At 28.8% G+C, this 16,402-nt stretch overlaps 1 protein-coding gene across 2 annotated transcripts; it reads left to right on the top strand.

Moving 5' to 3' along the window:
• Positions 1-9,615: 9,615 nt before the first annotated feature.
• On the top strand, positions 9,616-13,224 carry LOC133805254 (phenylacetaldehyde reductase-like). 2 transcript variants are annotated; one of them, XM_062243385.1, is made up of 6 exons: positions 9,616-9,851; positions 10,334-10,503; positions 11,399-11,590; positions 12,005-12,167; positions 12,574-12,760; positions 12,925-13,224. In XM_062243385.1, the coding sequence occupies exons 1-6, from the start codon at positions 9,689-9,691 to the stop codon at positions 13,067-13,069; spliced, it is 1,020 nt and encodes a 339-aa protein (XP_062099369.1). In that variant the 5' UTR covers positions 9,616-9,688; the 3' UTR covers positions 13,070-13,224. The 2 variants fall into 2 exon arrangements, with proteins under 2 accessions (XP_062099369.1, XP_062099370.1); XM_062243386.1 differs by having other exon boundaries at positions 9,620-9,818.
• The last annotated feature ends 3,178 nt before the right edge of the window (positions 13,225-16,402 follow it).

Raw genomic sequence — 16,402 nt, 5'->3', positions numbered from 1 at the left:
TTTGGTATTGAATTTTTTTTTGATGAAATGATAAAGTGAGATATGTGAGATAAATGTAAGATGTAATCAAGAGTTTGAGAAATGGAAAGGTTTCAAGAATCATCCATATGCTTGCTTAGTTGCTTGGTTACTTGATTTACAAAAATACACAAGTAAATAGTTCACATCCCAACATTTACTTGGAAAATCTAACATTAAAGTCCATAGTTTTTCTAACAAAAGTTCATTTGAGTTATAAAGTTCTTTACTTTAAAAGCACAATGTTAATCTTATGAAAAATCTAAAAATGACAAAATACCCAAAGCAATAATGCAATAGAAGATTAGACATAAAATTATGTATCAATATTACTTTTACTAATTAGAAGCACATAGAAAGAGCATGACTAATCCTATATACTATTAACATAAGTAAATAAAGATAACAAAATAAAGATAGAGATGAAAGAACATAAATAACTCAAATATATTACATTAAGAACATAGTAAATCAAAGTAGCAAAATAACATCACTTGCATATGGAATCATCCCTAACCTTCCTAGGAAGATTAGGTCATTATGCTCATGATTCTCACAAAATTCTAAAAAGAAAATATGAGAAGAAAGTGAGTGGAAATTTTGCTATAGTTTCACTACTCTAAAAATTACATACATAATGTGAAGAGAGTATCCCTATTTATAGATGGAGAAAAGGACTAAAAAGAAATTAAACAACAAAGTGGGGTTTACAAAATAAATCTGAAATATTAATAATAAGATATGATTTTGAAAAATCAAATCTTATTATTAATATTACCCTAGCTATTTTTGTGTATAGTCAAAATGCTCCTTTTATAAAATACCACAAAAACATGAGCTTTAAAGCTCAAAATGGCAATTTTACAAACCCAATACCCACAAAATATGGCTGGTGACACAAGAGGGTTTTGACCCAGTTTTAGCCAATGAGAGAGTGCCACGTAGGCAGGCTGCTGGGGAGTTTTCGGAATGGGCTGGACTGCTTTGGGCTGGCTGGAATGAAGGCTAAAGGAGCTGGCTGCCTTAGGCCGAACTGGGCTTTGCTGGGCAATTGGGCCAACTGGGACACTTTGCACTTACTTTGGGTCACGTTGGGAGCTTATGAAGGAGTGCAATTGGGTCAATGCATTTGGAGGAGAATTTATGGGAGGTCACATTGGAGTTGCTGATGGTGAAACGTGAAGGGAAATGGGAGGTCAAGTTTGACCAGTCAACGCAGAAATATGTGTATGCTGGGACACGTGGCGCAATGCAGGAGGCGACACCTAGCTGTGCAGCTTGGGTTGTTGGGCTTGGGCCAACGGGCCTGAGCTTCATTTCTTCAAAAATACCACTTTCTTCATTTTCTTTTTCAGTTTTAACTATTTCTCTATTCTCCATTTTTATTAGTATCCAAATGTAATTTATTTCCTGAAAATTAAGCATAAATTAAATTAAAATTAATATTTTCAATTATAGAATATATTACAATAAATTCATGAAAATATTAATTAAAACTTAATTTTTTTTTACACTTTAAAACTAATAAATTTGCATTTTTGAACACTAATCATCAGTGATGTAAAATTATATTATATTTACAAACAAAATTACTTATAATTATATTAAATGGTATTATGTCGTATAAAATTATATGTGTAGTTACAAACATCTAAAATGCGACTCTTTAATTATTTTGAAAATTTTAATTAAGATTGATAATTTTTGTTTAAAATGAATTTATTGGACAGGTTATAAGCGATGAGTTGGAAGAATTAAGGAAAAAACGAATGATAATTAACCAAAAAATTGGTGTCCTTAAACCAAAATTGAAGATTGCAGAGAAGGAAATAAGTTGCTTAGAAAAAAATCAATTTGGTGATATATATAAGAGAAAGCTTGAAGCTTGTAAATATCTTTCTAAGCTAATAAAACAACAAAAAGAACATGTATCATTACTTATAAATGATTAAATATATTTTTTTATGTTGATGCAGTTTTGCAGATAGTTTTGTATATATTTATGATGAATATTTTATTATCTAACTCTTTCAAAATATTAATCTAAAAATTATAAAAAAGATGAAAAAAAAATGTTAAAATATAGTTTCTTTTAAAAAAGCTCAACTGCCTAATTTTTTTTTCTTTTATATAATGTGGGACTAATATGACAATAATAATTTAATAAATGTATAGTAAATAACATATTTTTTCTAGACAATTTGTTTTTTCTTTAGTTTTCTAGAGAAAATTAATCGTGACATTTTTGTGTGTTTTTAAATCAAGACAATAAGTAGATAATTATTAAGAATTGATAATTAATAGTCTGTTTGAAGAGGTCAAATTTTCATTGAGTAAATTAATTCCCACCACAATTAACTTTAACACAAGGCAAAGTAAAAATAAATTTCAATTCCTTCATTTTGATTATTGCTCTCTTAATTTTAATGATATGTAAGAAATTACCCTAATGAATAAAATAATGCAAATATAAAATTAAAAAGGTTGTTTCTATAGCCTATTACTTAGAGCACTCCCATCCGATGCTCTACTTCAACCTTTAAAATACCTCCAAAAAACACACATTTTTTTATTTTACCTCTAAGTTTTACATTTTACCATACATCAGATTCTCTATTTTTTTATCTATATCATTTAAATATTATATTTTCAAACATTTTTTATTCATTTCAAATATTTTTTATAACTATCAATAATATCCTAATATATTTAAATATTATAATATTGGGTTAAATGATGAATAGTATATATTAAATATAGCTTGGTACTGTAGCTATATGTAAAAATATTTGTAAAATACATCATCCAATGTATACCCATTTTTGTTAGTTTTAGCTATTTTTTACATATTTTGGTAATATAACTCACCCAATATGAGTGCTCTTAATGCGTCTATATTTATTTATATGTAATTTATATATAAGTGATATTTTTAATAGTTACTATTAATGGATGGTTACTTAATATTAATTATTGTATTAAGATCAATAATCCATATTTATAATTGTTAATTAATATTTCTAAAAATAAATTTTGACTTTTTCAAATTTTTGGAAGGATTACCTAATGACAGGAAGGTCACATATTTATTAAATAAAGAATAAAAAAGATCTTATTTAATATTTGTTCTCCATTACTTATTCATTATTGTTTCGTTCATTTTATCTATTTCATGAGAAAAAAATCATTTTGGAATTAATAGGAATAATTAGTGTGACTATTATCTTTTCAACTAATGTTTATTGCCTAATTAATCTAAAAATAAATAAAATCAATGATTTTGTATATTTTATTTAGAGTTTATACATTTTTTGACCCTGTCTTTTGTCCAATTACTTGTTTGGACTCTGTGTTTTGACAAATGACTTTTTTGACTCTGGGTTTTGTAAAATGGTTCAATAAAACCCTAAACTCAATTTTGGTCAAAGTTTTATGAGCTAAAATTACAAATAATTTACCAAAGTAACAATGTAAAATAAAAACAAAATCATTTTGCCTAACAACTGTGTTGTTATATTCAATTTGTTCTTCATCAAAATTGGGTTTAGGGGTCTATTTGAACTATTTTACAAAACACAGGGTAAAAAAAAATTATCAAAACATAGGGTCCAAACAAGTAATGGGACAAAACACAAGGTCCAAAAAAATATAAATTTTTGTAGACTTTTTATAAAAAAAATCACGCAAAGTGTATAATAATAATAAATAAAATCACATGTACAATAAGTTTTTTTAACTTTATTTTTGGTACTTTAATTTGTCAGAATTTTTCAAAAACCTACAGGAGATTCGCTATACAATGAACAATAAACAAATCATAGGTTTGTTGTACATTAACTTTTACTTTTAATTTTAGATTAGATAGTAAGAAAAAAAATAGCTAATGTAGAGATATTATAATTTTAAATAATGTCTTTAAATAATAAACAATTATTTTAATTTTGTTTATTAATTGTAATAAAAATAAATTAGGAAATCTATAATTGGAATACGAAGAAATATAAAATTTTATTCAATTCAAATACAAAAAATTCTTATTTTTAAAAGAGCTTTCTGAATAAAAAAAGTAGTTATTTACTTCCTTCGAAAGAATTTTTAAACAGCTTTGAAATGTATTTTTGTTTTTTTTTAAAAAGATTATATACAAACTTGACCCTTAAAATATAAGAATTCAATACAAAATATGATACTTTGAATAATAAATATATGTAAAATAAAAGTATATTTTAAATTTTAGGGCCCTTTCGTATTGAAAAAATAATAATAATACTCTTCTAAGGTGTTGGTTGGCACAATTTTTTAAAAGCACTTATTTTATTATTTAGTTATAAAATCTCTTCCCCTGTCTATTGGATTTTAATATCAATAGTGCTTAATGGTATTATAATTTGAGTAAAGATATTTGTATTAAAATTATGACAAAACATTACATCAACTGACGTGATCGTTTTATTTAACCAATTAAAATTATTTCAGGCAAAACCGGCCGTTTTAAAAAACAATAACACATCAATTTGTATAATATTTTAGTACATAATTTTTATGCAGAAATTATTATTCTTATAATTTATTCTCAAGAAATCAAATAACACTATCTTATCAAAAAAGTGTTAAAATTCCAAAACTAAAATGGAGCCTCAGAGCACACGAGGAATATATTCTTTTTACATTTTACTTATTTTAATAAATTTATTATGATATATTCTAAGTAATAAATTTTCTAATTTAATTTATACATGTAACTTTTTATTTTATTTTATAAAAACACCCACAAATACTATTTTATTAGAATGGTTAATTTTCTCTTGATATGAACTCAAACAAAAGTAAGATTTTTTTATTTGGAATCAACAGACTGATAATACATTGTTTAAATTTTGAAATTATACATTGAATCTACTAATCAATATTTTTAATAACAAATCAACTTAATTAATAATTTTATAATGAAACAGAATTGGGTGTCTCGACACAGGCAATGTGAGAAAACTCATAGAGAAAAACTATTTTATAAAATATATCAAAATCATCTAATTTTGGTGATTATTTTTCCTTCATTTTTATTACAATAAATATAATTTTAATTAATTTATTATATTTTTGTAATTGAACATAAAATAAATTAATAAATTATTAAAAAAAATTCATATGAGATTTTGAAAAATAATTAAAATTTTATTAGTTCTAATAGAACAATGATGAAACTCTTGTTGAAAAAAGTTTGACTAATATCAAGTAAATGATTAATTTTGATAGATTTTGTAAAACAAATGTTTATTATTAGAATGTTTGAAACAAAAGTTAAGTATGATATTTATCTAATTACAATAGAATAAACTAGTATCGGAGAGTTATATTTATGTTGATATTATTTTGGTCCAAAATAATATAAACGTACATTATTTATTTGGACCATGTGTTTTAATAAATTATTTTTTGAATCTTGTGTTTTATAAAATAGTTCAAATAGACACCTAAACTCAATTTTGATGAACAAAAAATTAAATATAATAATACAATTATTAGACAGAATAATTGATCTTTTGTTTTGAGTTGTTAGTTGGGTGAATGATTTGTAATTTTAGTTCAAAAAACTTTGAACGAAATCGGATTTAGAGGTCTATTTGAACTATTTTATAAAATACAGGGTCTAAAAATTAATTTATCAAAATATATGGTCCAAACAGATAATGATACAAAACACATGGTCCAAAATGATATAATCCATTCCTTTTAAGTTAATATAAAAACACCTTTTATAAATAAATTATTTCATATTTAGCCTTAAGTAAAATGACTAAAATATACTAATTTAAAACTTTAATTCTACTTATAAAATTTTAACTTGGTTATTACATCTCATTTGTTGTGGAGTTAAAATTTTATTTTTAATTTTTAAAATTGAATTAGAATACAAATCTCTTAAAATTATATAACAATACAACTATAATTTTTTTCATTAGAAAACCATATAATATAAAAGTAAGTTTATTATATTTTTTTAATAAATTTATAATTTTATTGAAAAAAAGTTATTTGAGAATGTACAACACTTTCATATATTTTTTTTGTCTAATTATTTATTTCATTTGTTATTAAAAACTTTATTTTATTTATTTTCTTTATATTTGATAAAAAGTGTATAAATTAATATCTAAAATAGAAAATATATGAAATATAAATAAGTATATTTTTATTTATAAAATTTAGTTTTGGAGTATATTTAAAAAATATATGAAAGTGTAAATATAGCTCCAAAATTATATTGTATACAAGTGTATATATTTTTTAATTATTAGGTCAACTTAATTTAATAGTGCATTTTTATCTTATTAAAATTTGATGTATGATTAATTGGTTGGACAGGCAATGGAGGATGAAAACAAAGAACCAAAAATAAAGAAAAAGGATATGAGAATAGCAAATGAAATGAGTAAATTTAAAAGAGAATTAAAGGCAATAGAAAATACCAATAGTAATGTTCATTATATTTAGGGTTTATATATTTTTTAACCCTGTGTTTTATTGTATTACTTGTTTGGACTCTGTATTTTGATAAATTACTTTTTGGACTCTATATTTTGTAAAATGATTCAAACAGAACCCTAAACTCAATTTTAGTTAAAGTTTTATCAACTGAAATCACAAATAATTTACAAAACTAACATTTCAGAACAAAAATAAAATCATTCTGCTTAAAAAATGTGTTGTTATATTCAATTTTGTCTTCATTAAAATTGAGTTTATGGGTCTATTTGAACTATTTTATAAAATATAGGGTCCAAAAATAAATTTTTTAAAACACGGACTCCAAACAAGTAATCAGAAAAAATACAGGGTCTAACTGGTTTAGTTTTTATTGCTACTCTAAGATAGAATTAAAATTGATGTATTATTCAAGCTTAATAATAATGTTATGATATTGGTGCTAAACTCTCCTTTTGATTGATATAAAGTTTGATTAATAAAATAAATAAATAAATCAATCAATCAATATTAGTAGTTAATTTTTGTCAAAATTAATTTATAAGGATGATGTGATTAAAATAACTTGCATAATTGTGATTAGGGATATCAATCTAATGGGAAATTGGTAGACGAAAAATTCTCACGTTAACTTATTTAATTAAAAAATTTAAAGTTTCCAAAATTAAAATTTTCAGTAAAACACAATATTAATAATTCATTATCAAATATTATCCTAAAAAGTAAAATCTCTACCCTAAACAAAAAGTTTCCATAGTTTACTAAAAAAATACATGCAATTTTTTTAAATAAATGAAAATTATTTTAAAAAATAAGAATAATACTACCATGTACTTTAAGATAGGGGTGAATATTTGACCTAAGAAACCTGCCCGATCTGCAACTCGAAAACCTGATTTTTTGCAAAATCCGCCGATTTCGAGTGAAATCCGACCCGAACCTGATATGGTTTGAGTCGGGTTCGGGTTTTAAAATTGAGGACACACGGGTTCAGATGTACCCGAACCTGAACATAACTAAAAAAAAAATTTGAAAAAATTAATGTTTTTTTCAAAAAAATTACTAAGGTCCAATTTGTAAAAAAAAAAAACAACAACATTACCAAACTAACAACAAAGTTAAAAAAAAAATAAGTGAAAAAAAGGTAAAAAATATGGTATTTTTGAATTTTTTTACCAATGCCCATTTTTGGCACAAAGCCAATTTTTGGACCAATCCCACCAGAAACTCGACCCGAACAAACCTGAAATCACCCAAAAACCTGAAAATTTTGAACCTGATTTGGTACCATTTTCCTTCACCTGAAACCCGCAAAATCCGAACCCGATGCACCTGAAACCCGAAAATCCGAGCTGTGTGCACCCATACTTTAAGAATGTGTGTAATTTAAAATCCACACTCTACTTATTATAATAGTAATACTAAAAAATTAAATAGAATCTCATCCGCGATGTAGAATACTATTCACATCTTTATACCCTATTTAATACTTAGAAACGTCAAGGAGTGCAAAATGGGTTAGACACGGTAACATGACTCAAAGTCCACACGAAATAAATAAGTTTGAGTTTATCGTAAGTCATTTTCGAATTGACACAGCCAACTCGTTTATCAAATAAGTCTTTTTGGATTAACCTGCCTAACCCGAAAGTAGAATGATAACAATCCATTTATATATTTAGCTTTTATTAATTGGGTCCTCAACAAGTTACATTAATGTTAAATAAGTCATAAATAGATCATATTAGTATTATATATATCATAAATAGATTAACAATTGATATATTGACACTAAACGAACACAATTTTTTTTGTAAACGAGTTACACATGTTGTGTCGTATCTTATCAACCTATTTATAAATAAATTGAATTTGTACTTGATTTGAGTTACACATTTACTTATAATACACCAATTTGGATAAGATAAGATACCAACATGACCTATTAACACAAATTGCCCCACTAGAAACTTGAAATGATATTCTTCTCTGATTAGACAAGCAATAGCCACTCAATGTGGCAATTTCACATCTTGCATACTCCACTTAATATTACAAACATTCTAGCAATCATACCCCAAAAAAAAAACTATATTCCCTAAAAACCCAATAAAGTGTCATAAATTAGCTTTACTTGTTTTGGCTCTACCAAACACACCAAAAGCTACCATTAGTGATTAGAGTAATGATATGTGTACATCTAAATGAATGTTTGTTTTGAGTAGTTGAGTTGCCTTAGAAAGTACGGAGAGATTTATGATGGATGTAATATTAAACTCTTGTGTACAAAAGGTTCACTTTACCCTTAAAATACACGTGGGGCCCACACAAATTATTAACTTTCCCTTTAAAATTTGAACCAAACATAGGAAGGGATTTAGATTCCCACTCCACTTTTACTTTATCCCATACCAAACAACCCCTTAAAATACATGTAGAACCCACACAAATTATTAATTTTACTCCTTTAAAATATGAACCAAATATAAAAAGGGATTTAGATTCTCATTCCCCAAAGAGATTTGTGGTATATTATTTCTCTTATTCAATATGGCCAAAAAAAAGCCTCATATATAAATACAGAACTAATTCTATGAATCGTGTACAACAAGGAGAATTACATAAATAGCATAACTAAACTTGGAAACAAATAAGCTAAGTTAGGAAACAATATCAATGATACAACTCATCTTGAGAGGTTAATGCCTAGAGAATATTATGGAGTAAAAAACAGAGATATGCCACTAATATTCTTATCTTTACTTTACCTTATATCAAACACCCCCAAACATTATATACAATCATTTGACAGACTAGTTTATCCAATCACATTTATTAAAATTAGAATCCACTATTTAAAAAAATATTATTACGTCAGTGTATAATATTTTATTGTAATATTTGAGTGTAGAATTAGGGTGCACATATCATTATTATAGTGATTTCCCCACCCAAAAAAAAAAGCTACCATTAGTGGCAGTTTTAGCTAATTAGAGACCATATTCAAGGAACCAATCTATACAATTTTTTAGCTAATATTAGGTGAGTAGTGTATATCTTTTTCTTGGTCAAATATAATCATAATCTCATATATAGCCGTGTAAAACGTTGGCCACTACTTTATTATTTGCCTTAAACGTAGTAACACTATTACACAGTCCAAAATATCTTAAGAAGAAGAAAGATGATGAGCAACTTGTCCGGCGCCGGCAAGGTGGTGGGAGTCACCGGAGCCTCCGGTTACATAGCTTCATGGATCGTCAAGTTTCTCCTCCAACGTGGCTACACTGTCAAAGCCTCTGTTCGTGACCCAAGTCAGTATCGGCCTCTATCTCCTTCTCTTTCGTGTGTGTATTGATGCCTATGACCTTCTTGATTCTTGTGGTTTTTGGCTCTTATTGTTGATTTTTAGCATACCCTTTTCGGGTTTTGGCCTATCGATTCAAGATAACCCAAAAAGATCGTTTTTTTTTCAATATATATATAATTAACAGTGATGGGTAATGGGTATCTGTTCATTTTTTATCTTTTGATACTGGGTTGGGTTATATGTTTAACTAAGTTTTGAGTGAGATTTTGAGATACATATTCAACATAAAGTTAATGGAAGAAAACCCAAAAAGTTATTTAGTATTTTTATATATTATGATCAAAGAGAAGCATATACTGTTCATGACAAAGTGAGTGCGTGGAAACTTTTGCAACTGGATTTTGCCCTTTTTTATTATTTTAATGAGTCTAGTGATAGCACAATACTTGATTTTTCCCAAACATTTGGATGTTGAAATAGATATTCTTAGCTGATTTAGTTTGTATATAATTTCCACAGATGATTCAAGAAAGACTGCCCACTTGACTTCGCTTGATGGAGCTAAGGAAAGGCTTCAGCTGTACAAAGCAAACTTACTGGAAGAAGGTTCATTTGAGTCTTGTCTTGAGGGTTGTGAAGGAGTTTTTCACACTGCATCTCCCTTTTATCATGATATCAAGGATCCACAGGTTCTTCTTCCACTACTATTACTACTGCTTTATATGTATAATTGACAAAAATAGATTTATTTTGAAAGTCATAATGTCATTTGCCTTCTCAATTTTGTAAAAAATCATAAAAGAAAAAAGTCATTTTATGAAGTCACAATACAAAAATGTGTGTTATGCCAAACTTATATGTCTCTCTTGTTTATGATATTAGAAGGTTATGTTAGTCTTTAGAATGATAACAAGCTCTAAAAATAGCCAAGTAACTCATCTAAATAATGCCTGCCTTGTGAATCTTAGTAATAATTTTTTTTTATAAGTGTTGTTATTTGACATTTTAAGATGTCTAATACCACATGAGGAGACAATCTATAGTTGGTTAGCGATATCTCATAATATTTATTAAATTCAAATGTGTAGGATCCGATATTGAATTAGACCAATAGCGATATGTCACATTCTTGTGTTGTTCTTATTTTATATAGAATAGTACTATTTAATGCATACTGCATACTTCTTCCCCTTTTTATCATAATATCAAGGATCAGCAGGTTCCCCATTATTATAGCTGTTTCTTTTTATATGTACGAGTAATCGGTATAAGTAGACTTTTTTTTTTCCAATGTTACGTTGTAAATGGTATTCTTTTCATGATTTTTTGTAAAATAATCTTCTTGACAGATTTCAAGTGTGTTCCACAGAGTCTCAAGAATATCATTTTATAAAGTGACACTGAAAAATGTGCCAAACTTATATATGTGTCTATTTTCGTTTATGATATTAGAAGGTTATGTTAGTCTTTAGAATGATAACTCCCTCTACTAGCCAACCAAGTAACTCATCAAAGTATAAGATAAGTTATTTACTTTGCTGCACTGTTTTATATCTGGTACTTAAGCTGGTTTCCTTGTTCCAGGCAGAACTGCTTGATCCTGCATTGAAGGGAACACTCAATGTTCTCAACACCGTTGCGAAGTTGCCATCTATTAAGCGGGTGGTTTTGACATCTTCCATGGCAGCAGTTGTATGCAACGGAAAACCAAAAACTCCTGATGTTGTGGTGGACGAGACCTGGTTTTCGGATCCAAATATTTGTAAGGAATCTCAGGTATGCGCTTTAGTTTCGTTCTTCATGTTTTTCGGGTTTACTTGTCATGGTGATGATGATGATAGCAATACTTGTTAAACATGATTCCAGTTGGGAATGGAAATAAGAATAGAAATAAAATGGAATAAAATCTAATATGAGTAAAAGATTCTAATTATGCTTTGGAGTGACCTTTCACCAAAATGGTGTAAAGAACCATTTCATGAGAATGCTATTCCAATCCATTAGTTTCTAATCAAATGAAGAAAAATAATAAAAGTAGATTCTTTTCCATTTTATGCCTTTCTCCCTAACCAAATGGGCCTTGCTGTCTTCTTGTTTAGATTGCTGAAAGGGTTTTGAAAGAGTAGGAATTCTGTCTTCTTGTATGTATGCTTTATCGGTTTTGATCACTTTCCTCTCTTTTGGTTCTAGTTATGGTATGTGCTTTCGAAGACTTTGGCTGAGGATGCTGCATGGAAGTTTGTTAATGAGAAGAGGATTGACATGGTTACAATTAACCCAGCTATGGTGATTGGTCCTCTGTTACAGCCAACACTAAACACAAGTGCTGCTGCAATTTTGAACTTGATAAATGGTACTTTTTCTTTACTGATCATTACCAAGTTTTTACTGAAACATCTTAATTAGGATCTCCCTCATTACTACAAGCATTTGCTACATATCAGCCCAGTTGGGACACTTTCAGATCATGTTTGGAAACTTGGATTAGATTTGATATGGTTGGATAAATTTTGTCATGTGATGATATTGAATATATCAATCCAAGACAAGATAAACTTAATCTCTCCATCTTTATGTATGTTTAAAGTAAGAGAACAAAAATCTACAACTTTGTATCGAACTCGGTGATCTCTCATAATTTATTGTTGACAATCCAATTCAGTCTTGCTTTTCAAACATGATTTAATTTACTGTCTACATAATTCATAAATTTTCTATGGCTGACACACGATTGTTCTTCACTTATCTGGTTAATGCAGGAGCACAGGCATATAACAATCTTAGTTTTGGATGGGTCAATGTGAAAGATGTAGCCAATGCCCATATTCAAGCTTATGAGATCCCTTCAGCTAATGGAAGATATTGTCTGGTTGAGAGAGTTGTCCACTATGCAGAACTCGTAAAAATCTTAAGCGAGCTCTACCCTGGTCTTCAACTTCCTGATAAGTAAGTTCTTTTTTTCGTTTCGCCCAAGACAGGTAGCTCAAATGGTCGGGCATGTGGTTTGTTCCCAAGTTCAAGTCCCTCTTGAACACCTATATAGCGATTGTTATAGTTTTATGGTCCTCAAATATTAGACGAGGAGCCTAACTTTGAAATGGGTTTGGCAGGTGTGCAGATGACAAACCTTTAGTGCCAATATTTCATGTGTCAAAGGAGAAAGCAAAGAGCTTGGGAATTGAATACATTCCATTAGAGACTAGTCTGAAGGAGACTGTGGAGAGCTTGAAGGAGAAGAAGTTTGTCAATTTCTAAGTCATATAATAGTGTAGAAATAGTAGTTTCTACCACTACAACCCTTCAAATGACTTGTTCTTAATAAAATGGGGTATTTGGCTGAAGAAGGAAATGAAAAATGGCATTACTGCTTCTTCTCCTTTCTTTATAATAAAATGTAGGGAATTTACTCATTTGGTACCTTATGTTTTTGCAAATGATCATTTTGGTACTATCTGTTTTCAATAATGCTCATATGGTACCCTGTATTTTAAAATTATACATATTTATACCTTAAACTCAGATTTGATAGATAAAATTTTATCAATATAATAAAACTATCATCAGTTATATGTAATTAAATAATTAAATTTAAATTTAGAACTTACATAATTGACAGCAGTTTGATTAAATTGGTAAAATTTTATTAATTAAATTTGAGTTTAAGGTACTAAATATGTACAATTTTAAAATACAATGTGCATTATTGAAAACAGAGGGTACCAAAATGATACTTTGTAAAAACATAGGGTATCAAATGGTTACCTACCCTAAAATGTGTCATTTTCATTAAATAGATACAAACAATGTAACATATAATGCACGTTTGTTAATATATACATATCTGATACAAACAACTTGGGCAATGCAAATTTACTTAGTTTTATTTATAGAATTTATTAATTATATTTTTTAAATTTATATAATTTTCATGTAAATTTCAAATAAATAAATAATATTATATGTAAAAGACTAACATAAATATATTGAGTGAAAAATTAAACCAAAATAGTATTTATGATTTTTCCTAACTATATTTATATATAATATGATAATTTTCTTAAACATAAATAATAATTTTTTTAATAAAAATTAAGATTATGTATTGTATATTATTATTATAACGATATTTTATAATATTTAGATTTATATTGATATAGGTATTAAATATCTAGTCTTGTATTAAATATTATTATAATAATAATATTTGAATTTATATAAATATAATTAGTAAAAAATTAGAATTATATATTATTATCATAATAATATTTTATAACATTTAAAGTATTATATATTATTATAATAATGATATTTTCTAATCTTTGAATTTGAATATAAATTTATATTAATATAATTACTATATGTAGTCTTATATTAAATATTATTATAATAACAATATTTTATAATATTTAAATTTATATTAATATAAGTTAGTTTTAAATGTATATTTTGTTAAATATTTAGAATATTTTGTTAAAGTTATCAAAACAAAGAATTTTTGTTATCTACACACTTTTTATATAGAAGAGATATTATAAATAATGAAGCCTTTAGATTTTTATTCAATAGTTACTATATCAACCTTTTAAATATATTATATAAAGACTAAAAATGATAATTTAACCTTTAACATTAATCACATTTTTTTTGTTGTTGAGAATATAGAGATATTGTTGACTCGTTTTTTCGTTAATTCGTCTAACACCCAAAGAATAATATTGAAAAGATTTTTAAGAGCTAAATAAAGTATAAGAAATGTGTCTAGTGCCCAGAAATAGTGGATAGATATAGTTTTATAGTGGTTCAGCCCCAAAAAAATGGCATACATCCACTTAGTCACTGTCATTGATCTTCCAAGCCATGAATTACATTTGTATTCAGCTCTTAGCTATTTGAGTCCGTTGAAGATGGAGAGAACTCTCTCTATGAAAAAGTTGTTGCCCATTTTCCTCTCTCCTCTCCTCTTATTTATTGAAAAGCTAGGGTTACATTTGAGTGTGGGCTTAAGTTATTGGGTTTGGCCCAAGAATTATACAAAGTTACAATTGACTAGGCTCTAGGCATGATCTGGGCTGGTGGGTAATGATACTCCAAAAATGGGTATAACAATTGTCCCCCAAGTCAGTCTTCATGTTTGCATAAGGCTGACTTATCATGTGAACTCTATTCAAGTTTCCCTTCACGAGGACCAGACCTTTAGGCCTTGGACGTATCATTTCTTGACTTCGTCGATCTTTTAGTAGTTCTGGTGTGCATAACTTCACGAGTTGTCTTATAAGCCATTCGAGATGCTTCAGACCTAAGCATGGCAAATAGTGATAGTAAAAAGATCCGAGCTGCTTGCAGACCTTAGCCAATTCTTATGCTTGAAGATCCAGGTGACTCAAGGAGACAAATTCTTCTTGCGTGGTTCCTAGAAGAATGCTCAAGGTTCTGAGGACATCTAGGAACAGAGCAAGAAGAATGCTCCAGGTTCCAAGGACCTCAAGGAACCGAGCAAGATGAATGCTCCGGGTTCCGAGGGCCTTTAGGAACCAAACAAGAAGAATGCTCAAGGTTCTGAGCACCTCAAGGAACCGAGCAAGATGAATGCTCAAAGGTTTTGAGGTTCTTTAGGAACCGAGCAAGATGAATGCTCCAGGTTTCGAGGTTCTCCATGAACCGAGCAAGATGAATGCTCAAAGGTTCTGAGGACCTCTAGGAACCAAGCAAGAAGAATGTTCAAGGTTCCGAGGACCTCAAGAAACGGGGCAAGATGAATGCTCAAAGGTTCTGAGGTTTTCTAGGAACAGAGCAAGATGAATTCTCAAAGGTTCCGAGGACCTCTAGGAACCAAGCAAGAAGAATGCTCAAGGTTCTGAGGTCCTCAAGGAACCGAGCAAGATGAATGCTCAAAGGTTTCGAGGTTCTCTAGGAACCAAGCAACATGAATGCTCCAGGTTCCGAGGTTTTCCAGGAACCGATCAAGATGAATGCTCAAAGGTTCCGAGGGCCTCAAGGAACAAAACAAGAAGAATGCTCAAGGTTCCAAGGACCTCAAGGAACCGAGCAAGATGAATGCTCAAAGGTTCCGAGGTTCTCTAGGAACTGAACAAGATGAATGCTCTAGGTTCTGAGGTTCTCCAGGATTCGAACAAGATGAATGCTCAAAGGTTCCAAGGACCTCTAGGAACTAAGCAAGATGAATGCTCATGGTTCCGAGGACCTCAAGGAACCGAGCAAGATGAATGCTCAAAGGTTACAAGGTTCTCTAGGAACTGAGCAAGATGAATGCACCAGGTTCTGAGGTTCTCCAGGAACCGAGCAAGATGAATGCTCAAAGGTTTCGAGGACCTCCAGGAACCAAGTAAAATGAATGCTCAAGGTTCTGAAGACCTCTAGGAACCAAGCAAGAAGAATGCTCTAGGTTCCGAAGACCTCAAGGAACTAAGCAAGACGAATGCTCAAAGGTTCTGAGGTTCTCTAAGAACCGAGCAAGATGAATGATCTAGGTTCCGAGGTTCTCCAGGAATCGAGCAAGATGAATGCTCCAAGGACCTCTAGGAACCAAGTAAAATGAATGCTCGAGGTTTTGAGGACCTCTAGGAACCA

The sequence above is a fragment of the Humulus lupulus genome, chromosome X (assembly GCF_963169125.1).
Source record: "Humulus lupulus chromosome X, drHumLupu1.1, whole genome shotgun sequence".
NCBI lineage: Eukaryota > Viridiplantae > Streptophyta > Magnoliopsida > Rosales > Cannabaceae > Humulus > Humulus lupulus.
Note: the sequence above shows the minus strand (reverse complement) of the source record. Positions and strands in the feature narration are given on the sequence as shown.